The sequence below is a fragment of the Lepidochelys kempii genome, chromosome 6, assembly GCF_965140265.1.
Source record: "Lepidochelys kempii isolate rLepKem1 chromosome 6, rLepKem1.hap2, whole genome shotgun sequence".
In the NCBI taxonomy this organism is placed as follows: Eukaryota; Metazoa; Chordata; order Testudines; family Cheloniidae; genus Lepidochelys; species Lepidochelys kempii.
Window position 1 is genome coordinate 50,922,858 of NC_133261.1, and position 24,732 is coordinate 50,947,589.

Below are 24,732 nucleotides of genomic sequence, written 5' to 3' on the forward strand. Positions count from 1 at the left end.
TCCCCCCCTCTGTAAGCTTCAGAGTTAGAGCAACAACTTCAAAGCACTGTTTACACAGCTATTTTTAGAGTACTAGGGTGAACCCTGCTAGCCCAGGTTTGTTGACCTGAGTAGGTAGGCTTGCTTCTGTGGGCTGTATAGACATACCCAAAGATGCTACAGAAATTTTGCATGGCATGGAGCAGATCTGAAATAATAAACCATGGCTGGCTTGTTGATTCCTGCTCATTAAAAGTTCTCTAATTGTTGAATTTCCATAAAGCCATATGGTAGTATTAAAGAGGAGTGAAACAGCAACAAAACCGTTTCAGAGTAGCAGCTGTGTTAGTCTGTATCCGCAAAAAGAAAAGGAGTACTTTTGGCACCTTAGAGTTTCTAAGGTGCCAAAAGTACTCCTTTTCTTAAAGCTGAACTGATTACTGATTGTAGGCAAATGCTTTTGTTTGATGTACCTTTGGAGCCAATATATTACTCTTCAAAAGAAAGTGAAAGTATGAAAAAAAAGACAAAAACTACTCAAAACAACATTAAAGATTCTGTATGAGTGTGAGCTAATTGCATAGAAGGGAATTTTCTCTGAAATGTGTCAAGAAGGCAAGGCATTGTTATACAGAGAAACTGTGTTTCTGACTCTAGCAATCCAGAAACACACAAAGTAATGCTATGCTTACACAGCAAGTACAATATTAAAGCATTTCTGGGAATTTTGCCTGTATTGTTTTAGTAAAAGGAATATAGAGAACCATCAATATTACATAAAAAGTGACATTTTAATTTTGGATAACATTTTTCAAATGCAATTAAGTGATGTAGGAGCCTAAGTCCCCTTTTCAAAAGTGTTTTAGGCACTTAGGAACCTCTTAAGTCCCTTAGATGTTTTAGAGAATGTTAACTGCTGATACAGAGGCTCTCAACCTATTTACTATTGTGGGCCGCATATGCAGCTCTCTCTGTTATATGGGCCACATCCACACAGTATATACACTACCTTAATGGCCCTGACGGTGTCACATGGGCCACAGCTGTGTGCTGATTGGGCTGCAGGCAGCCCAGAGGTTCAGAACCACAGCTCTATGTAATAAAAGTAATTTATGATTTTACTCAAAGAGGAAGGCATTTTGTATAAAAGGTGGCTATGCCATAAGACAATATCTGGAAATATTGTGTGTATTTTGCTGAACAGCTTTACACAAGCACAATGCTTATAATTAGTTCAGAAATACCTTGAGTAAAGTAGATCAATTTTAACAGCAAATGCACCAAAAACTAAGTTTTCCCCCCTCCCCCCAATAAAGAAAAAGGATAATTTTGAATTTAAAAAGTGAGCTTATTTTATACATTTGACCAGTAGGATGCATATCACACCTTGCATAGCACATGATGGTATTTTCATGTCAATAAAAACATCTGGATGACTCTTAGCTATAGTTGATTTATGACAATAGATCTTCCTCGATTCTTTTTCTTTGCACTTTCAAAATTCTGGCCTTCCTTGTTAAAGGCAATTTTCCATAGCTATTACAACCCCACAACACTTGCCTAAAGTGATCAAAGCAAAACATGGAAGTTGTACTAGTTTTCAGGCAAACTGATTTGGTTTTTGAGCTTTGAATCAGAACTAATGAGTCAATTAAGTTGAAGAAAAATGGAGTCAAAATGTTTTAAGCAAGAACAGAAGTTAATAAAAGGTGCCAAATGAATGCATGTGTAGAATTTACATGAGAAAAATTTTACCTATAGATTTTTGTCTTCTCATTGTACCCCGAGGTATACCTAGAAAAAGACCTTGAGGAGTCCCAGGTACAGTAGGTGGCATCACAGCAATACCCTGTCTATCGTACATGGACTATGAAACAAAACAAAAAGGTTATGTACAAAAGGGCAATGTTAGAGAGAGACACCATAAGAAAAATAATTCATCTCCTGTTCCACATACTACTTTGTTGTTCATCTTAAATAGTCAGTGGTCAAATAAAATTATCTATTCTTCTACCACATTTTAAGGGTAAATTTGAAGGTATAACAAGCAATCACATTTCTGTTTATCTCCCTCCTAAAAACATTGCCACAAACTGCACCGTTGTTCAAGTCACCCTGCACCTACATCTGGGTTCCAATATTTTGACATAGAAGAGAGACCTTAAATTTTCTAGGTGTAGTGTGTTAAATACTCAGAGTTCTAAATCTGCTTATACTACGCGGACGAGTAGCCCCACTGATTTCAAATGAAATTATTTGTGAGACTCAGAATTTGGTCCTAAACTTATATTTTGATTTTATGAAGTTGAAGAGTTTTGACGAGGAAATTATAGTTGAATACCATGGTTTAGCACGATCATCAGGAACAGAACAGAACAGGATCTCAGCATTTCAGAAATAGTGTTTTTATGGAAAGATGTGTGTCTTCTTCAAGTGGTCTCACCATTGAATCAGAAATATTCGAGATCAAGTAGACAGAATTAGTGACAGCAGTTTCCTACCTAGGCTTATTCTGGGCCTAGATGCTTGTAGGGTATTCATTATAGCCAGAGCGGGGAGTGCTGCCAACAGTTAAGGCTACCTGTTTATAACTGCCAACTTTAACCAACTTTTCTGGGATGAACTTTCCTATGCTAGCTGTCTGACTCATTCTGAAATTTTATTTTATTTTTTTTTAAAAGGAAGTTTCAGCTACTACGGTTCAGTTATTTTCAAGAACAAGGATAGGGGAAAACACATAGTTTTGCCCATGTTAAAAAAATGTTCAACTATATAATTAGGAAGCTCCAGGTCCTCCATGCTTTGCAGAAGGGACTTGAAATTTGGCAGGGGGACACCCTGGTGTCAGTGATGCACCTTTTGCCGTCTCTCTGAAACTCCACACAAATTTGGCCAAGTTCCCCAAACACTGTAGTTTGCAGATGCTCAGTAGAGACTTGTTAGAGCTTGGCAGTTACTGAACAGTCTTCCATATTTCGTGTGCAGTGCCATTCTCCAGGCCAGGGGCTGAGAAGGACTTTCCCTGCAATTGCTCCTTACTGCTGCCTGGGGCCCATTGTGGCGCCAAATATGGAAAATGGGAGCAGGAAAACTATCCTGCAGTCTTAATGCTCCCCCTGCTTGCAGGCAGGCAAGTGATGAGAAGGAAGAAGCTGCTTGATCGGAATGCAGAGGGGGAGGAATAGAGGAAGTGGTGTTACAGGAGCAAGGAGGGGAGGAGCCATGGGACTCCAGTGGGAGGGGGCAGGAGCAGGATGAGTTGGGTGAGTAGGACAGAGCAGGAAGGGGCAAGAAAGAGAGGTTAAGATTTTTAAAATATAATTATGCAATAAATTGACAATTAAAATGGGGAGGGAGCTGGGACAATTAAAAAATAGAGATACATCAGGTGGCTGTTATCAAACAGTTGAAGGAGAGACAGAAAGCCATCTTATTTTCCAGTCAGCGTGGAATACATGCAGATCAACAGAAGAAATTACTCCTTGTAAAATAGATTGTGGGCACATCTCAGAACATGGAATAATCAGTAGTCTTCCCCTTTCTCATTAGTGTTTAGCCTGCTTCTAGGGCACCCCTGATCCTCAAGGGGTAAAGCCCCTTAATTCTTCCCTCCTCTCTCAATTGGCCTGGGTTCTTTGCACTTGGTGCCTTCACCTGGGCTCCAGCCCAGTGCAAAACTAACAGACATTTGGCATTACAATGTATAGTTACAGGGAATCTAGGACCAGACAGACTATAAGGATATACAACATGTTATTCCTTGAAAAGATAGGGGTAAATTGAGGATGGCCTCAAGCCCCAGCTGTCTCCAAGTGCAGGGAAGGCCTAGTGGACTCAGCTGGCAGTCAGCCCCCCAAGGCGCAGTGGAGTCTTAGGGCTCAGTCTCTTCTTTGTGGAGCTGGGTTCTCCAGATCAACCCCCCTAGTTAAGACACACAAAATGGCATCTCCCTCTGTGCTGCAGAGAACAACTCCAGTACTGCTTCCTCTTTAGCTACTGTAACCTGACTCCGGTAATCATTTGTGGTTCACCAAACCCTTGAGGAGGAAGGATAAGGGGCTCTATTATTTTTGGGATCAGGAGGGGGGCTATGTTAGCATGGCAGCTGAACACCTTCCCAAAAAATGATTGTCTGCAACTCACTAAAAGACACTGCTGCTTATCCTAAATCTGTATCCCCCCGATCTGTCTAACAATGTACAGGTTGTCCTCCAAGTGCCTCATAATGGATTTGTGATTTTTATCCTCACAATACGCTTTTGAGGTAGGGAAGTACTATTAACCCTATTTTACAGATGGGGAACTTAAGTAGAGAGATACTAGGGCTCAGATCCACAAAGATATTTCAGCACCTAATTGTCCTTGAGAATCTAGGCTTAAGTGACTTGCCTAAGGTCACATAAGAAGTCTTCGGCTGAATCAGGAACTGAACCATGGTCTCTTAAGTCCCAGTCCAGTGCCCCATCCTTCCTACTTGTAGACGTCACAAACCTACTTATTTTCTACAATACTGCTGATACAATTCTGAACACTCTGGGATTCCTTCCTCTGCAGCTGACAAGAGCGAAGCGTATGAATAAGGATTGGTACTACTTCAGTGGGAAATAAATGCAGCTAGACAGTAGGGAAAAATTATTTTTTCCTCATAAGACTTTACAACCAGTGGAAGCAAACTCAGATTTGAGGGTGTCTACATTTGGAACTGGGAGCGTAATTCCCAGATGAAGGAGAAACACCCAAGCTAGCTCTGATCAAGCTAGTGCTCTAAAAATTGAGCGTGGCCACAAAGGAACAAGCACCCAGAAGCGCTAGCTGCCCCAAGTGTGTGCCTACCATCTCCGATTGGTATGTACTCGGGGCACCTAGCACTCTATTTTTAAGGCATTAACTCAATCAGCGCTAGTGTGGGTGTCTTTTCTTGAGCTAGTAATTACACGCACTAACTAGCTTTCCAGGATATAGCATTTCAGTCGTTCGTGCTTTTTATAGCATTACTGCTATCTCCTCCCCTTATAAATTACTCAACTTTATCTAGTCAAAACCAAAACAGTCAATGTTGTTGGGAGTAAATAAACCCAGTAATGAAACAAGGATTAGGTTTATTGTTAACGACGAAGCTTAGAATGGTGATAAAGAATAATCATAATGATTAACTACATTTATAAACCCCCCCATTGCTGGTGTATACATAACAGCATGGCAACTAGTGTGCATAAAAAGACTGGACTTACTAAAGCAGTACTAACTAGAACCACAGTTTCATAAGTGAAAGCAAGAATTTAGGAACCACCACGTACATTTATATCTGTAGCTGAAGGAAAGCATCTACTGGAAGGCCGCGGTTTAATCGTTGCCACTCTTGAGTCCACAGTTACATTGTCTGTAATTCTTGATGGCTTGGAAACTGGTACAATTTCATCCACTTTATCTGTAACATAAAAGTATTCACTAAAATAAATATAATTTGTCCAAAGACTGAAAATCTAAATATTGCAAGGTCAAAGGAAGAGTTTTACTTTTCAAAAAATGCAAAGAAAAAGGGTGGCTTTTTTTTTTTTTGGCATTTTAACAAGGCAATGCTTGAGCATCAAAAGTCGTGCAAGCCGAGCACTTATTTATTGCTGCTGCGTAACATGCATGCTTTAGTTTTAAGCCTGCATGCATTTAATGTTTACTTAGTGTGACTCGAAAAACAATCCTCTTCTTCAAACCTTCAAAATGTGAAGGGAGAATATCTATATAGAAACGGAAAGAAGACCTTTAGAGATAATGAACCCATAGAGCACTGTTTCACATAGCGATAAGCAGACAGTACTTAGTCACCAGAATTTCAGTGATATTTTGAACAACAAGTACTTCAAAAGTGCTCTTTGTGTCTATTCTTCTTCTCCAGTAATTTCTAATCTATTCATCATGTCAGTCTATTAGACAATATAACTTAGCATTATTGGAAACTGCTCCATGTCTCTCTGTTTAATTAAACTTTAAATATGCTTTATATTAGTTTTGGTTAAAACTATCATATTTGTGGTCAGAAATGGGCCCAATAGGCAAAGTTCCAATCTGGATCAAAACTTTCCCAACACTGGGGAACAGTGGTTCAGAACTGGGATTTTGATTTAGCATTCTATATAGTGATAGAAACCATCTGTGAACATGTAAGATCCCTCAAAGTTCAGGAGTGTTTGGACCCAGGCCCAGCTCCAGTTGTGACTATAAACCAAATGCAGCAGTAATACTATTGAATATATTTAGCACTAATATAACGCCTTAAGTCCAAGGATCTCAAATCACTATGCAATCAACCATAGTCTTACAACTCCCTTATTACAGGTTGGGAAATTGAGGCACAGAGTAATTAAGTTACTTGCCTAAGGCCACTGAGTCATTCAATCTCTGAACTTGGACTAGAATCCAAAACTTATACTCTAACCAATAACCTTCCGCACTGCCCCTTTCACCTTATCTTTTGTTCCTGTGAACTCTCAGACTGCTGACTGGCACTAAATGTACTACCCCCAGGCTGGTAGTCATGCTAAGCTAGGATGGCATTTTTCTTTTTAATTTCTCTAAAGCAATAGGGCACCAGTCACGCAACCTATGTGTATTCTCAGAAAAAATGTACTAGAACCAACTAGAAGTGATTCCTTAGCCTGGTAGCTCCTCTTGTCTCAGGCTTCCACAACTTAAAATTTTTACAAGCCACACCTTACTTTTCAGGAGTTAAGTATGGTATGTCTTTGTATGGTATAGTAAGGTTTGATAATTTAGTTTAGGAGAAAATAAAACTAGCGCATTAGGTTATTACTGACTTAAAAACAGCTAGAAGTGGCACCACTATGCAAAGTATCAAATTTGAGCTTGATCCCTCACTGGAAAAACAGCTACGCTCAGACTCCAGGAGTGTGGTAAGGGACAGGAAGTAGGCAAGAGGAAGAAAGATGGTCTCTCCCTAACCAGCAGCTTTGGCTGGTGCAGAAATGGAAGAATTATATTCAGCCTTCTCTGGTTGGGAAGACACTTGTTTTGGGAGAGGAGACTTTTGGAGCACTGGGTGACAGGGAGAGAGCAGGAGAGGAACAGCTGCTAGAATTATTAAGTTGAACATTGTAGGTGGTTGGCTTATTCAGAAGTGTTACTGTCTGCTTTCCACTGGAATTAGTATTACATTTTTTGTTTGCTTTATTTATTTTCATATAATAGACCATCCAGAGAGAGGAGAAAAAAAAACACGCTTAAAACCTTCACAAGCAAATAAAATAAACATTAAAAAAATCACATTCCATATGGTCTTAACAGTAATTCAAACTGTGCACTTTTCAGAAGAAAATACCTGTAACCTTCTGATGGGCAAAAGGTATCAGAAAGCCATGGGTTTAGCCTTAAGCATTTGAGCTACACAGAAAAAAATATTGCTAGATTGCAGAATCAAGTTTAGGGGTATCTACCATTGATTGTAACAAGGGCATGGGAATTTCATGTTACATCTCTCCAGCCCTTTATATGATCCTAGAAGGCCAAACACTTGTTCTTGGGATCCAGACATAGGGGTGTTTTGGGGACTGAAGGCCTAGACACCCAAAATCTGTAAATAACAAATATACCATATAAAAACATATTCCCTTTATTTTGAACAGACACATAACCATACACCTATTCAGACAACAAAAAAACTACAGGGAAAGAATGATGAGGCTATGACAGACACTTGAAAAGCATGGAAATATTCATTTAGGGGATGAAACATACATACTCTCCAACTGTACTGATTTTGCAAGACAATACTGGAAGTCAGATCTTAGTATTTGACCTGACCACAATATCAGTTTGTACAGATTTCCTAACAAAATCTGATATTGCTACCACATCAGCTTGTGGGGAACTTTATTCTTTGTGATTTTACAGCTTTAATGTTGCCAGCTCCTCAGTCCTTCTCACCCTATAGCTGCTCCCATTCCAATTGTATTTGGCTCCTTTCCAGTCATAGCTGAGAACAGCTGAAGCAAGTTGGAGTGGGGAGGGAGAAGTTGATATGATTAAGTTGTTTTACAAAGAAAGTCTTTTTAGGGGCTTCTTGCACCTAGCTGTGGTTCCAACTGTTGTACAGGCAGAGTTGCGAATGCTGCCCAACTTGTCCTTTTGCGCTGCTGTCTTTGGTCAGAGCACAAATGTAGAACAGTAAGATGGCATTTTAAAACTAGAACAAAAATTTTGAAGCTTCCAAAGCAGCTAGGGTGTATGTGGGATGAAGTAAAAGTAATCCAAAATGGCAGCAGCTACATGGCGGGTCCTGCGGAATATACCAGAATCTTAATATATGGCCCCCACATTCCACCACACTTTTAAAGTGACAGCACTATGTAAATAAATACATTTTCATTATAATATTAGATATGTGCTACCTACGTCAAGAGTCAACTGGCCTTTTCTTGACTTCTATGCAATTCCACAATAAACTCATCCAAAAGAAATAAAAAGTAGATATTTAGGACAAATTTTTCAAAGGGCTGTGCCCTTCAAATAGGTTGTTCATGTCCGCAGTAGTAGTGCGCAAGCCATGTTTGGGCCAGTAATGCATTTTCAAAAGGCAGCACACTGGAACACTTTTTGTCAACTTTGCTAGTGGACTTCTCCTCCCCCATCTCCTTTTTTGTGTTTTGACATATTTTTGTAATATGTATTCTTGCACCACTAAGAGGGGCTCTCATATGATGTTACTGGAAATGTATTTATTTATGAGGCTACCTATATAAACAAACAAAATTTAGAAGAGGCACAGATGGGGTGCAAATGAAATGCAGGTGCAAGAATTTACACCTGGCATGAGTGGTGTGTTGGCGGCATGGCCAAGAAAGTGGACCAAAATGGAATTCTTAAAGGGTGAGCGCCCACATGCAGTTGGTCATAGGAGAAATATTTTGAATTAGAAAATGTATCTGCAACATGCCTACACCAGGGGTCAGCCCACACCAGTGACATTTCATCATTAACCCAGTCATTTAGCAAAATGCAGCCACAGGCAAAACAAACTGTTATGAGGAGCAGTTTGTGGCTAGTTTGTAGAATAGTAAAATGTTTCCTGCTCACATTTTGACCAACTTCAGTCTCAGAGAAGGGGAAAGGGAAGAGGAGTATCCACTGGCTCAGCAGCCAGAGCACAGCCCAAATGCATCCATAGGACAGGATTTTTAGGACAAAGATTAACGTTCAACATTTGTCAGAGGAGAAATTCAGTATGCTTGACAATCAAACTCTCCTGAATTTTAATGAAAACTTACATGGGGATCTGGAGAGTCAAACACAGGTGCCATGCTACACCTGTGATAGTTACAGACACCACTGCTCAAGGGGCTCTTGATAACTGGAACCTTTCAGAGGACCACAGAGATATCACAAGTATAAGCCAGTCTGATGCCTCTGCATGCATGCAGCAATTTCTGAGTGCCACTGTATTAAATTTCCCCGAGAGAGGCAGCACCAACAGTCATAAAATAATTGTCTTCCAAAGTGCATTTTCTGTATGTCCTGTGTGCTACTGATCGCACCTATATTCTGCTCAGGGCACCCTCCCCTCAGGAAATTAGATGGCCTAATGGGATGAGGAGGAGTTCCATTCTATCTGTGTGCAGGTCATTTGTGATGCAAAAGTTTAATCACAGAGGTAGTAGCACAGTGCCCAACAGCATGTCATGACTCTTACATTCTCAGGAGGTCTGGCTGCTAGGTAAGTAGCATTGTTATGTTTAAATTAATATCTGTGATATTACTAGGGATGGCGTCCCCTCAATAATATATTTATTTGTTGAAGAAAATGGTACTTATCCCATAAAGACATGGTGAATGACTCCTGTTCCAAATTCCCTGACTCTCTCAGAGGAAAATTATTATGCTGCCCACCCATCAAGCCACCAGATGCATCGAAGAAGGAACTCTGAAAATGAGAGTCAGGTGCCCAGTGGCACATTATTGTACAGGCCCCACAATATACCATATAATCCTGGCAAGACTGCATATTACACAACATAGCCAAGAGATGTGGATTAGCTCCACCTGAAGGGCTAGAGATTGACCTTGTCAGACCCACAGAGGATAAGAATGATCATGATCCAAAAAGGCACTTCCAGGCTAACCCCAACACCTCAGGCCAGCATGCCAGAAACACCAGGCAAAGACTGATTGAACACAGTTTCTGAGGCTAGTATTGCCAAGACCTGTATACTTACCACCAAGTCCATAATGTTTGCTCAGAGGGGATGGAGGTAATGGAGAAAAAAAACTCAAAAAACAGCTGCCTCAAGAAATGACTTGTATTTGTAAGAAAAGCAATGAATGCCTGGCACAGTGTAAAAAAATGCTCCCATGAGGCTAAAGTGAAAGAACGGAGGCAAATGTTCTTCAAATACCAGCAGCACACATTGTTAACAATGCAAATATAAACTACAAAATGTTAGACTAATCTAGTCAGCCAGAATACAATGTTAGCCAAAATGTATAAATGGTTGAGTTCTGCCACTCATGGCCTTATGGCTAAGAATTAAAAGGACAGGCACATAAAAAACCCCTAAAAATCCTATCGTTATTGTGATTATTTTTTCTTCCCTCCCCCTTTTGCCTGGCGTGTAGGCATGGGCAACGAGGCCCTCTCAGTTATGGCTCTCTGCAGCCGGCCACTGCGACGAGGCACAGTGGCCTGTGGTGGTTCTCGAGAGACACTTGTTCCTTGATCCCCTGGTAAGTATACAGTGGAGGCTGCCACTGCATCCTCACCAGTCCACGTTGAGGCACTGGTTAACTCAACATGGGGGGTGGCTCTTTGGGAGATACGTGTTTCAAGGACCTGCGTCCTTGGCTGTTTGAGGAAAGCTAAAATCTCAGACAGGTAGTTATGGATGGCTCTTGTGGATGTAGCCACAATGCCTAGCTGCAGCTCCATGCGGCCCATGGACTGTGACATGAGACCCATGGACTGTGCATGCTCCCTCTTGATATTTTCCAGCAGCTGCACAATCCTACTGTTGGTTTCCATCAACAGCCTTTCCCCCTCTGTTAGGTGGGGCTGCCCTCTCCAACCCTGATCCCTAGGGACAGGCTGAACACCATGGTGCTCTTCATTCATTTCATCATTCCCCTCCTCCTCCTCAGGAGAGTCACTTTCAAACTGAGGAGTCCTACTGAGTGACTGATCCCCAGGAGACTGTATGTCCATTGTACACTCTGGAGTCCGCTCTGGTGTTTGAAATCCCTCAAAATCTTCCCCAACGTTGCTGTGTGTTTCAGATGACGACAATGGCCACTGCCAACTCTCTGTAGTTCTGGCTGGTGAATCTTCGTCGGAAGCAGGCTCTGAAGATTCCTGTTCTTGTTCAGGCGTGGAGGGTGAGCTCGCTCTCTGACGTCTGGGTTGCCCCGAGCATCCAGGAACCTCCCCATCTTGTTCCCCAGTGACATCTGGCAATCAAATAGAGGAGCAACAACCACTGTATCTGAGGCCAGGAAGATGGAGGAATCTACATGCATTGGACAACACATAGAAAGAAGCCAATTGGGAAAACCACAGTGTTTGTGTTTGGGCAAACAGAAGGGCAGACTAAAGTTTAGTGGCTGAACTGGGTATGTGGCAGTTGAAGTTACTAACCACTTTATATACGTGCACATTGTCCTGCACCCATAACACACACAACTGTGCTGGATCCCACGGCATAACTACCAATACACCTCATTGTGATTGTGACAGAAAGTGTCAGTGAACCTCTCAAAAAGCTCACCTATGAATTGCAGTGGTGTCACAGTCAGAAATCCCTGTGATCAGCTCAGGGTCAATTGTCCAATTGAGTCTCCTGTGGTGTCAGATGTGCTCCACCACTGGCCTGTGTGGTAGCCCTTTGCTGTTCTGAAGCACTGCTGGCTATCTTCTCTTTTGTCCGACGTTTCATATCACCCCTCCACCCCCAATGTTTTGGGCCCCCCCAATCATAGCTGTAGAGCAACTGTGGTTGCCAACAACATTTATCCTGTGAGCAATGGCCTCCCAAGCCTTATCTTTTCTGTATGCATTATTTTCTCAGTGCTTTCTCCAAACGGTATGTGATCCTATTTGAGGACATTGCTCACCAGGACTTTTTTTTCCCCAGATAAGATAACCTTCATTTTGCTCTCTCCTGGCTGTGTCTTCCCTTGCCTGAGGACATTTGGTGGAAATGTGCAAGTGCTTCCCTGTGCACAATTTAATATGGAAGGAGGAGTGGTTAATTATGCTATTGAAGAGGACATTGCAAATGTGCTTAATCTAAATCTACCCATATATAAAAATATACTCCCACCAACTGAAAATGACTAGACTTTTTGCACGCACATCAATCATCGGCTCTCATTACAGTATGATCTACTCAGCACCATTTCTGAATTGTTCACATTTGTGGCTAGAACCCTCACCCTTTTTATGCTTGAAACAAATAAATAATGAGTATCACATGTTTTGGGGAGACAATTTGACTGTAAGAAATCTATCTGGGGCTGTTCAGTTAATACAATACAATAATTTAGCCCAAAGAGCCTGCATTTTTCACTCAGGCAAGGGATATGTGGAAGCACCACTGTAAGACTATCACATCTAAGTAACAGCAGCTGCTGATCATCACCAACTAACTGGTTGCTCTGTAGTGTTGGTGCTAGGATGTGAGGAATGGTGATTCCATGTCATATCTACGCCCTGGCACTACAATCTAGGAAAGTGTTGCTCTTTAAGGACTACATTCTGCTCTTTGATACACACCATGTGCTGCTCTTAAGACCTTCAGCTGGCGTTGTGCATTTCTGTCTGATGGATGCTTTTGAGGTCAGGTTAATCATTTTTGTTAATGGGCTTATTGTTTGTTCAGGAGTTCCTGGGGTGATTTTTATATATATTTTTGTTCTTGGTTTTTAGGACCCCTTCTCAGAGACCCAAGGATCCATCCCTCTATCAGCACATTTATACACTGATCCCTGTCTGTCTAGATCATCATTAGGGTCCTCATCACTCACTATCTGAATTCCTTGAGTATTCTATTTATTTAAAGGGCTACTTACAGTTAATGATTTAATATAATTATTTAATGTGATTAATTTTTGTGCTGGATATTATTTGTGCATTTAATATATTCACTACTTTAAAGTATTCACATTCAAAGTATTCACATTCGGTCTGTGTCTGATTGGACTGTCCAGTTGCATGTTTTATGGAAAGTGAGGATGAGATCGTATTTGTAAAAAGGTATGAGCTCCTTATGGAAATGAATATTAGGGACAAGTTGTCATGCAATCATTGGCTGTGCCACTGCATGAAAATTTTGAAAGGGACTTTGACATTATCCCTCTGTAATACCTGCTGCCTTTGCAATTCTATTTTCTCTAACACAGCCACAGCTGTTACCTTTGTTGCCAAGTATCTTTCAGCAGCTACAGTGTAGGACCATGAAATTAATTCTCAACACTTCTCTAATAGAGTAGACATGCAAAAACAGGGGACTTCTTTTTACCACACAAAGCAAACACACATTCCAGCTAATTTGTATGGAATCAGAGAGATAAAGGGAATATATATTCCAGTTGTGCCATTGGTCATACAAAATGTGTCATTCTTTTGATATATCATCAGAAATTTCCCCATATTTGAATACTCCATTCTCTTGACCAGCACTTTGAACAGAGCCCTCCTAATGATGGTAAATAGAGTAAAATATTTTTTTTAAAAAAAGAGCAAAAACTAATTTGTGAATATTTTTGTCAACATCATTTAATTTAGTTTGATGGGGGAGGGGGGCGCGTTATTTTTGTTGTTTGCACATATTTGGGCACCTGTCAGATATTTATGAAAGTGTCCGTGACCCTGGAAAGTTTCACAAATATTAGCACAAGTGGTTATTTCTCTAAAAACAGAATTATGAAAGCTTACAATTTGTCATTCTCCTACTTAAATATTTTCTGTCTCCAAGTCAGGGAGCTGAAACGGTATCATCTGGCATAGCATTATCATCATCACACAAATGACAAATATCCTAAGCAAACAGTTTGTGAATAACTAATGGGCTGATAGTTATTAAAACTATTGGCCAATACTTATGAATAATGAACACATTCACAGATACTGGGATAGGTTTGCTAACTAGCCACTAATGAAAAAGGGACTAAATTCATAACAAAGCATTCAACCAACTCAAATAACTATGTTCTTGTAAGCTTTATTAAATATCGGTATGGGCCATGAATGCATCACAGGCATAGCCTTACACATACTTTCATTCACTGCACGGCAATCATGGAAACTTTAGCTCAGGGTCAAGAGCTCATGCCACAGTGTCAAAGGTATCAGTTTCTGCCCAAGAATTCCTTTCCTTGATGACTAAAGGTTGCCCTGATTCAGACTGGAACTCGTTAATATAACCAGCTGCTATATTGGAACTGTGAAAGTGGTGTGTCAGCTACAATAGTGGAAATGGAAAATTTGGTTTCCCTAGAAACTGTACTGCTCAGCTGGAGGAATGGATGGCCAAGTGGCTCACTGCCCTGACAACTGGTGACAGGAGGATTAAAACCAAAGTTAAACTGTTACCTAAACTAACTGCCTCAACCCTACCTCCTGGCAATGGGCTGACTCTTCACAAGCAACAGTAAATATGCCAGGTCATTGGTGCAACAGAGACCATAAATGTCTAACAAAATGTGAATCAACAAACCGATTCTGTTCTTAATTGGCTTAAACAACATTTCTCTCTTTTTGAAAGAAGTTTTAAACATAGTGGGCACAAGCACCATGTTGTGGCTGCCCATGATGCGATGCCAATGGCAAGGGAAATGTGAGGAACTGTCCAGACTCCTTCTGACCTCAATGATAATTTGCATCTAATCAAACAATGCCTGTACCCACATAAGCCAGCTTGGCAGCCTGCTTGTTCACAGTGGTACATAACACTGCACAGTTGAACGCCTGGCTCACACTTCTCACAAAGTCATTTTATTTCCTGGCAGCATAAAAATACCTTAAGGGGTGAAGCAACAAGTTTTGATGGTCTCATGAATTGTGGACTCATTCCACGTCCCTGATCCCACCTTGCCCTGACACAATGAGACTTTAGCCACAGCCCAATTTGTCCAGTAGGGAAGTAAGAAAGGTGTGCGCACATGATGAGTGGGGAAGATAAGGATCTGGGAGTTTAGGGCCCATTGCCCTTTTAAGTTTAATGTTTGGTCACACAGTATGCACCTGTTTTCCAAAATCAAAATGGCCTTTTCAGATCTCTGGGGGATGGTTTCTGCTTCAGCCTACTGATTCTATTGCATTTATCAACAGACGTGACTATTTCTTTAAGCTGGCCTGTGCATAGTGACTAATGAGCCAGTATTAGAGGCCTCCCTCTCCTCTGTGTTGTCAAATGAGTCCTCTGATTCTCTGGCGAAAGACAAGACTGACACTTTCATGTGCCTGTTGCACTTGATCAGTCTTTTCTGATGTGGTAGCTTATGCAGTGTTGTAACTTCTTCTGAGGGCCAGAGTGACACGTTTGTCATGTGTCTGTTCATTATTTTGTGTTTTCTCATTCCCTGCTCTGTATATAGCAAACTACATCTCCTGGATGCTGCAGGCAGGACATCTGCTAAATAGTGCCAGAAGGCAGGACTACATCACGTTTCTGGAGGCATGGATAAGGTCATGGTGTTGGAGTACTGCTTTGTAGCGCTGGCTCCTTGCACCATGAAAGGCGTTGTCACACTTGCATGGTATCAGTCCTTCCAGTTTGCCAGTAAACATATTTAGAATGCTGGAGATTGTTTACATTGTGTTTTCTGGTTTGTAATCCAAAGAGAACTGCAAGGCCTACCCAGCTGTAGGGATAGCAGGCCAAGAACAGAGCACAGGCTACACTGGGCACTGGACAGCAGACAGACTCTAGGGACAGCAGAAGTATTTAATTAATTTTTGTTCATCTGAGATAATTTGAGAGACTTAAGCCTGTGTTGTGCCTTACCTGCCACTTGGACTGGCAGTGGATCCCTCCCCTGAAGTGTGCTGCTCTTTAAGAATCCCTCCTTTTCAAATCCCACAATTTCTTTTTCACCTCTGCTACTGGATCGTTGCCATTTCCATTATCTTTAGTTTTCCCCACAAATGGAGTTGTTGGACTTGAGTTGTGGGGCAGCGTCTTCCTGCTGACAGGTAGGTGGAGATGTTCCTTGGGCACAACAAGTGTAGCCAGGAGCTCAACAACAGCTGTAATGCAGTTGAGGAGCTTCCTGGGACCTGCCACTGCTGCTCTGGACCTGGGCCTCTGCCTGTATCTGCATCATGCCTCCTGTTGCAGGTGCATTTTTCAAACTGCTTAGGTACCAAGGTGATAGGTGCCTTGTAAATACCTAAGATAGATACAGACAGAAACTGTGCCAGGCACAATCAATTATACAAAACTTAATGCAATGCCAATTGCATCTTCATACTGTGGTTTCACCCACCTTTTCTAGCATCCACATTCAAAGATTTTGCATGTACATTTTTCTTTTGAAAACTGATGGCCATCCAGGGCACCCATCCCTCCCGTACTTTCAAGCTTTTGAAACCTTGGTCCTTTATTTATTTAAAGCACACAAATTCTTGATTCCCTGCCTGATCTAAATGTAAGATTGCAAAGTTCATCTCAGTTTCACTACTTTCACAACCACAAACAATATATGCTTCCTTTTTTCTTGTCATGAATCTGCAAAAAGCACTTATTTGTCTTTGTCAAATGGCAACGGGACAAATGTACCTTATTATCTACCTTCTCCCTTGGAACAACTAGATGCATCTAGATAGTACTGGAACCAAAGGTATACTCAGTTATGCACAGGTATTGGAATGCATGTGTATTTTTAAAATCTGTTTGTCAATAGTGTGCATTTATTTTTTGTCAGAAATGTAACAGCTTTTGTGCAGTTATTTTTGGTTTATGGAGAATTTTCATTGTTTTTAGCATAGAGATCAGAATCAGAAGTGAGTACAAATTAGGTAAGCGAAGTACAAGGGGTCTAGGCCAACATTTACAAGCTTGCAAGCTTAAAGTTAAGCATCTAATTAAGTAGATGGCTGGACCATGATGGGCTGAATACTTGCAATCCCATTGTGTGCCCTGTAGATGTTCATCACCTCTGAAAAATCAGGCCATTCACTTATGTAGGTGTCTAAAGATAGAATTACATGACTAACTTTAGGCAGTCATGTTGGAAATTGTTAGCCTTCGTTACCTGTACGAGTATGACTGGGTGGACAAAATTAGCTCAAAAGAAGAAAATTCAGCAAGGAAGACTGAAGTATTGCCAGCTCTTTATGTTATCACCCCGTGCACTAAAGATGGCCTCAGCCAAAACCCTGGTTCTGAAATGCCACCCTGAAGGGTAAAATCCAGATCCAAATTTTCAACTTGGGATTCTCGCTTGTGATAAGAAAACAATATAAACAATCAAAATCTGCCAAATAAATGCTTTTTAAATAGAAGAATAAAATGATGCAAAGGTTTTAAAATACTGAATAGGTTAAGTGACTAGTCTATGTTAGATTCAAATGGCCTCTACAGTGTCTTTTTTAAGAAGATATGTGCCAAAAAAACTATATATAATAAAATATTTGCAGTTTTCCATTCAAAGTTAGGCCAATGTTCATAGATAACATAATCATTTTAAAATTGCTCCATGGTGGAGAATTTGCTACAGTGGACATATATATTAAATCAGGAGCAAATGTGGACCACCGACTTGCAAGAGGCTCCATGTGGCCACTGGGCTCCACACAAACAGCAGTTTGCAGGATCACACCCTAGTTATAATACCAGATTCAAACAAACATTTACCATGGTGAAAATACGATGCAGAAAATTTAACTTCAGCGGCTAGTAAAAGGAGAAAGTAATGCGAGCTTTGACAACATAGTTCCAAATAAGCTACAGTTTCTGAACAGCATGAAAGCAAAGACAAACCATCTAGAGAAAGTTTCCTTTTAAGAAAATTGGATAGAAATACAATGTGTTTGTTTGGAGATACTTCCCATTATACTGGAAGTCCAAGAAAAAGATAAAATATCTAAAAATAAATATTAAAACATAAAAACTGTTTGCTGGTAACAACAGATTAACTAAACATATAAATCATTCACCTTAATATCTATAAACATCAAAACATGATACATAAGAGTGTTTGGCATATATCTATTCACAATTAAGAGGAATCTAAGCTATTTTTCCAAGCAGGCTTTATATGTACTTTTATGACTCAGTATTTTCACCCCAGTGCATATAGATCATGTTTGCATATTATGAACATATCATACCCTTAAAAGATAATTCTGAGAGAGGCAGACACAGACAAGTGCTATTTTTGGTATCTTAAAATTCTTATTATAGGCCCAATTTTCAAGCACCATCTCTTTAACAGTATGTCCAATATCCCAGAAGCTCAAAGGCATTTAAAATGTGCCTAAAGCCTTAAAATTCAACCTACCTTACAAGGAGTTTCCTACCTTGCAAGAGGAATGGTCATTGTGTATCACTGGGTCCCTGTATACAAAATAAAAACAAGAACAGAAAATAAAAACAAAAGACCATTCCCCATCCTGCAAGTCAGGTGGGATTTTAAGGACTGAGAACAGAAAATGGCATTTGAATGTCCTGTTTAAGAGACAGCATTTGAAAACTGGGCTCAGTCGGGTAAAAAAAAAGAAAGAAAAAATAAGACAGATAGAAAGAAAAGAAATTAAGTCATTTTTGCAATCTTTTATCCTGTGAGACATGTACTTTTCACACCAAGGAAAGAAAATCAAACCACCACGAGTTATCCAAAACATTTATTTTAAGCTTTATAAGAAGTTAATGAACATGGAATAATGAACAATTGAAGAAAAAAGGGAAATGGCAAGAAAAAAAAATTTTGGGGTGAGATGCAGGAGATTGTCGTGCATCTCCCTGGTTCCTGAAAGAGAGAGAGAACATATTAAAAAAATTTGAAAACTTTTATATTTATGCAATTGTATCACACTGGAAACATTCCTGTCTTTTTTTTTTTACTGCTCATAAATAACCCATTGCTCTGAACGCAGTACTACATATTTAGCTGATGATGACTCATAAGAGTTCTCTTCTCACAAATGCCAGAGCATTCCCATTCACATGGACCCAAATGCCACAAAAACATGTTTCCTTAAACACTTACAATTTCTTTTCCAGCTTTTCCCACAAACTGTTGTTTTATTTGGATAGTTAGGAAACCTTCTTCAATTGCAGTTCTGTGACAAAGAAAAACAACTAAGTACCTGTTATGAAAAGGCTTCAAGTTTAGGAATAATCAGATTAATGCAGTTTAAAGTAATAAAAATTCATAACAACAACAACAATAATAACAACACTGATTGCAACTGACAGCTGTATGTTTATGTGGAGACCTAAAAAACCTCATTTCTATTCACTACAGTCAGTGTTTACAAGAGGGACAATTTTATGTGCCCAACTTTAGACACAGACCCTGACTTTCAGAAGCGTCCAGCAATCACTGTTTACCTACTGACTTCAGATGAAATTGCCAGAGTTTGTTTCTGAAAAGTCAGACTTAAAGCATTTACAGCTGGGCACCCAAAATTATGGATACTTGAACATGTAAGCTAAGTCTTTTCTTTCCCCAATACTCTAACTCCAAATACTTTTCTTTTTAATATTTTAAGATATCATAGCTATGGCAAATATGTGGGCCAGATTCTATTCTCTGCTGCACTGGTGTGAATCCACAGTAAATTCTCTCAAGTCTAAATAATCACTTTTAGCTTCATCAGTATAAATGAGAGCAGAATATCTATAATCACAAAAATAAGAGAGGCATACAAGTTCTAAAATCTGTCCTCAAAAACCATTACTGCATGTCCTTGTAATGGTAACAATTCAAAGATTCGTTATCATTACTTGTGACTACAATATCAATTAACACTTCCAATAAGTAGCAAAAATATATTACTTACAAGAACATTCTACAGGTACTCTTCATTAAACCTGGAGCTGCAGTGCCATTTTTTTCTTATCTTTCAAATGTAGTGTCTGGTGAAGGTCTGGAAAACCTTTTTCCTATTTACAATCAATGTTGGTAGCGGAAGTTATCAAGGGAGTTGCAGAAGGGGTGTTATTTCCATTTTATTTCTGCAGACAAATCTTGGTCATATATTCCACCACGTTGAAATTAAAAACGGTTTCTGAATCCAGGGACTTCTGTGCATGATTTCTTCAAACAGGGTAACTTTTTTGTTTCAACCTTAATATAGCATTCACATATTTATTTGCTCTGTGATTTCATTGTTTCAGATGTGTGCCACCTTTGAAACAATGGACAACAGTAATGGAATGGAGCATGAATGTTTGTTGGAGGACAGAGCCAATAATATTCATTTTGAATGCTATAACTGATATTTTTCTCGTAAATAAATACTATTACTTGATACCAGATACCCAACAGACTTCTGTGCTGATGATTATTATATACCTGCAAGATTGTAACAGCATGTAATCTGGCCAAAAGTAGGGAGAGTCCTACAATCTACATTTATACCTTAAGTCCAATAAACAAAAATAAATGTTTTCTTTTTGAATTGGATACTAAAAGGATACCTTCTAAAAGTTTCCAGCCATCACTAACCCAGTATTTTGTAATCCAAATTTGTTTTCCTCTCATCTAATCCATACTTTGTTGTATTACTGTCTTTGGTAGGCTCAGCAAAAATGGAATTATATCTGTGTTATCTCCAATTCTTAGTTTCTCTCTTGGCCTTTTAAATTTCTCTACTCCAGCTAAAACAGCTAATCCTTGCTTTTCTCTGCAGAGGCCCTAAAAAATCTGAAGTTGCTTGATAAATCAAATCCATTCTTTGCTAGAAAATCATGAGATCTTTGGACCTTTTTGGATGTAGAGCATACATCATAATCAAAAACTTAACTAAAATTAACTAGTCAAAATATTAATTGAAGATAAATTAAAAGCAGCTTTTCACAAGGCACATGAGTTCCACCTATTTATTTTTTAATGACTAGAGTTCAAGATTCTCTTAATTCTTTTAAATATAAATTTCAAATTTCCAACATTATTTGTACGACTACTGAAATAAAATGACAAATTATGGTGGGGAAAAACATATCACTTAGAGTTCTATGTCATTTGATTAGTGAATTGGAAAGATGACTTTTTAGCTAATATTTTATTAATTTTTGTCGTGAGGGTAATAAATGAAGTGCAATATTATGAAGATTTTCTTCCCCAAATAGCCAATTAAACAATTTTGTTTACAAATATACCATAAGTTAAATAAATTCATTTTTACTTTTTTAATTTGTTTCTCCTCTTTACTTATTTTAATTTACTGCATGACATTTTTATTTGATCTTCCCCAAGACTGATAGGGGCACCTGCACACACCCTAACTGTGGCTTTAAAACATGATGCTGCAACATAAAAAGATTGGTTACCTAACAGACTGCTATGTCTCACTCATTCACTAATTCTTTACCTACAAGCAACAAAAGAAAAAACAGAAAGGATTCTTACTTTAAAAAAAGCGTGTTTTGAAATCTGATGCTGTCCCTCTGTAGTGGGCAATTGTGGTGAGCAGAAAACCTCAGTGCAGCAGACTTAGTATTGTTGAGGTTTCAGTGGTCTGTGATATGATAACTTGAGTAGAAGCTAGAATAATGCCTATTTAATTTTTTTTCTTTGAGGTTATATGACAAAGTTGTTATTACCTAACTGGAACTTTTATGTATGGATGTTAAATGGTATCCCCGATCTGAAGAGAAGTACCAACAGCCTATATACCCTTCCCCTCAACCAAGCCAAAAACAAGCACACTCTCAAAAAAGTCTCCTCCCCGTCACCTATAACTAGGAAACATTAATTTTATCAAGTTATCCTACAAAAATGAATGTAAAAATTCTTGATAGTCATATAATGAAAATATATTTGTTGCTATAAAAATCTTATGTCAGAAAACCAATAACTGTTTATTCCTTCATATTCTGAAGAGACCGTTTCTTGCTTTGAGCAATAAATGTACCAGCAGTTGATCTTGCTAGCAGCAGAAAACAGTTCCAACATAATGAGAGAGCAGGAAAGATTAAAAAAAGCAAAAATGAAGAAAAAGAAAACAACTGATTTACTCTGTATTATCCTAACAAGATATAGGAGAAATAGTTCACTACTGAAGAGGCATGCTACCTACAAATAAGCTTCTCTATCAGCAATCTTAACTTTCCTTCCACTGATTATAACTATACTGAAGTATCATACAGAGGCTCAGTCAGGATTGAGGCCCTCCCTTAGGCAAGGTGCTATGCAGACACGTAAAGACACAGGCCCTGCCCAAAAGAGCTTACAGTCTATGAAAGTAAGTGATATACAAAGGGTGAGGAAAAGAGGATACAGCTAAACACAAACAAACTTGTATATACATATGTATATTTACATTTTGGTAAAATATTAAAGGTCAATCTATCTGCCCCTCCACCTGGCCATCATTAAGTGGATGACTGCTGTATAGAAATCCCAGCAAATGTGGGTCTCAAGGAGAGATTTAAATGAGAAGAGAGTAGTGGCCTTATGGATCAATCAGGGAGGGCATTCCATGCATACGGGACAGTGTGGAAGATGTTATATTAAAAACTGAAATTGTGCAGAGCAGAATTTCTCCAGGTCAGAGTTTATGATGTGTGTGAAGTCCCTATTTCCTGAGACAGACAGTGTGGTTATGTGAGTAACATTTGGCCATTAGGAGGGAAAGTGAAATCATTCATGTAGGACTACACTGATATCATGTTACTTGCCACTGTTTCTCAGTGATTGCCAGTTAGCACAGTAACTCTGAGGGGAGGATATGGAAGGGTTTGGGAAAAAAATCTGAGACAGAAGAAAAATGGGGGTGGACGGAGAAGAGAACACAAAGGAAGAAATGAGGGAAATATTTTCAAATGTGTTCTTCTGACTGAAAGTTAGTTCTTTATGTGTTTGCAAGGTATTAGCTAAACAACTAAAAACATATACAATATTTAATGTACGTTTGACACCATAAAATAAACTGGACCATATGCCAACATTTATAGTTATGTTATCTTTCACTATGGAAAGGTGAGAAACAGATTAAACAAGAGACAAAATGCTTCCCCTTACCCTTCTTCTTCCGTACTGAAGCTTGGAAACAGAAAGGGAATGAATTGTAAATCAATTCTGAAGGTAAGCCCATTTTAAATGCTAAATTCTTGACTGATTTTTGAACACAAACATTTTTCTTCTATTCTTAAGAGGTTAATCTCTCCATGCTAACTGTGGATTGTGCATGTATTTTTCAAACCACTTTAAACAAACATCTTGGCATAGCCCAGTTTATCAGGGTTTATACTTTGACTATATAGAAAATTACTGAGTTATAAAACTTAGATACCTCGGCTATGCAGTGTGAGATTTATTTTTTAAAATTAAAAATAATCAATTTGGGCACTTATGATATATAAATGGGCTATGAAAATAGGGCATTTAATATCATTGCAGTTCGGAAGTGGAATGAATTGTAGATACATTTTATATGCCATTAGTTAATACTTTGGATTAATTTCTTTGTAGGATAACAGCAACTGCCATTGGTTAGCAGTAGATGGGACACCCATGCACTATTATGGAGAACAGAGTAAAATATGTCAATACAAGCAGAAATAGAAGGGGTTTGGAGACAGGCAACAAAAGTGATGGGAGAGACTTCCATATGGAGAGGTTGAAAAGATTAGGACTACCTAGTTTAGAGAGGGGACAGGATAGAGATATACAGTATAATGAATGATATAAAAGGAAGGGAATTCCTTTTTACCCTTTCTTGCTATAGAATAACAAGGGAACATTCAATGAAATTAAAAGGCAACACATTTAAAACTGATAAAAGAAAATACATTTGTACATAGCACATAAGTAGTGGAAACTCTTTGCTACAAGACATCATTGAGACTGAGTTTACTAGATTTAGATGAACGGTGGATGTTGTCATTATTCACATATATAAATCTAGTATAAATACACACACCCTCTCTCATACTTCAGGACATAAACCAACCTCTGTTCAATGGGAGTAATAAGAACTTTTCTGTATGAGCATCTTATTTCATTATTGTCCACTATAAGGTTTCGTGTACCTCCTGTTTATAGCCACAGCTAGTGACAGTACATTAAACTAGGCAGACCACTGATTTTATCTAGAATGGCAGCCCCTATGTTCCTTGGGCTGGTGAATGTTAATATCATGGACATGACGACTGTAATCTTGTAGGCACAGAAGAATTTATGCAGTGCTATGCAGCCTTTTAGGGGATAATGAACCTCTGGACTGAGTTTAAACAGTATTCTTTGGACCAAGAAAGCCTTGAAAATGGAGCGTTTGTTTAGTCCCATGAGGATGGAAGTGTAGGGAAAGACATGCTTTAAAAAAAAGAAAGTGCAGGTAGCTTACTGATTCTCAAAATAGTTTCTGATTGGGATGCCAATAGCCGTAAAGCCTCCACTGTATGGAGCTAATGAATACCACCTGAGATAAGTAGGGCTAGGATTGAAGAATGCTCCACCTTTGGGTAGAGAACACCTCCAGCTACACAACAACATTTTGAGCCAGTTAAAGCACTGTTCTTTCCTGAAGTCGTTCTTTCCAGTCCTCCTTTGCTAGAAGGATGGTATGATTCCCCTGCTCACATA

The 24,732-nt window shown here is 39.2% G+C and overlaps 1 protein-coding gene across 6 annotated transcripts in view; it reads right to left on the reverse strand.

The window, feature by feature from the left end:
• Nucleotides 1-24,732, reverse strand: part of SHANK2 (SH3 and multiple ankyrin repeat domains 2) — a 613,416-nt gene that overhangs the window by 18,451 nt on the left and 570,233 nt on the right. For 4 of the 6 annotated variants that reach the window (XM_073347891.1, XM_073347890.1, XM_073347895.1 and 1 more), the window contains 3 exons: nt 23,170-23,190; nt 5,277-5,407; nt 1,735-1,846 (listed from right to left, as the gene is read on the reverse strand). In XM_073347891.1, coding sequence (XP_073203992.1) covers nt 1,735-1,846; nt 5,277-5,407; nt 23,170-23,190 — 264 coding nt within the window. The remainder of the gene's footprint in view (nt 1-1,734; nt 1,847-5,276; nt 5,408-23,169; nt 23,191-24,732) is intronic. The other 2 variants (XM_073347893.1, XM_073347892.1) reach the window with 1 other exon arrangement.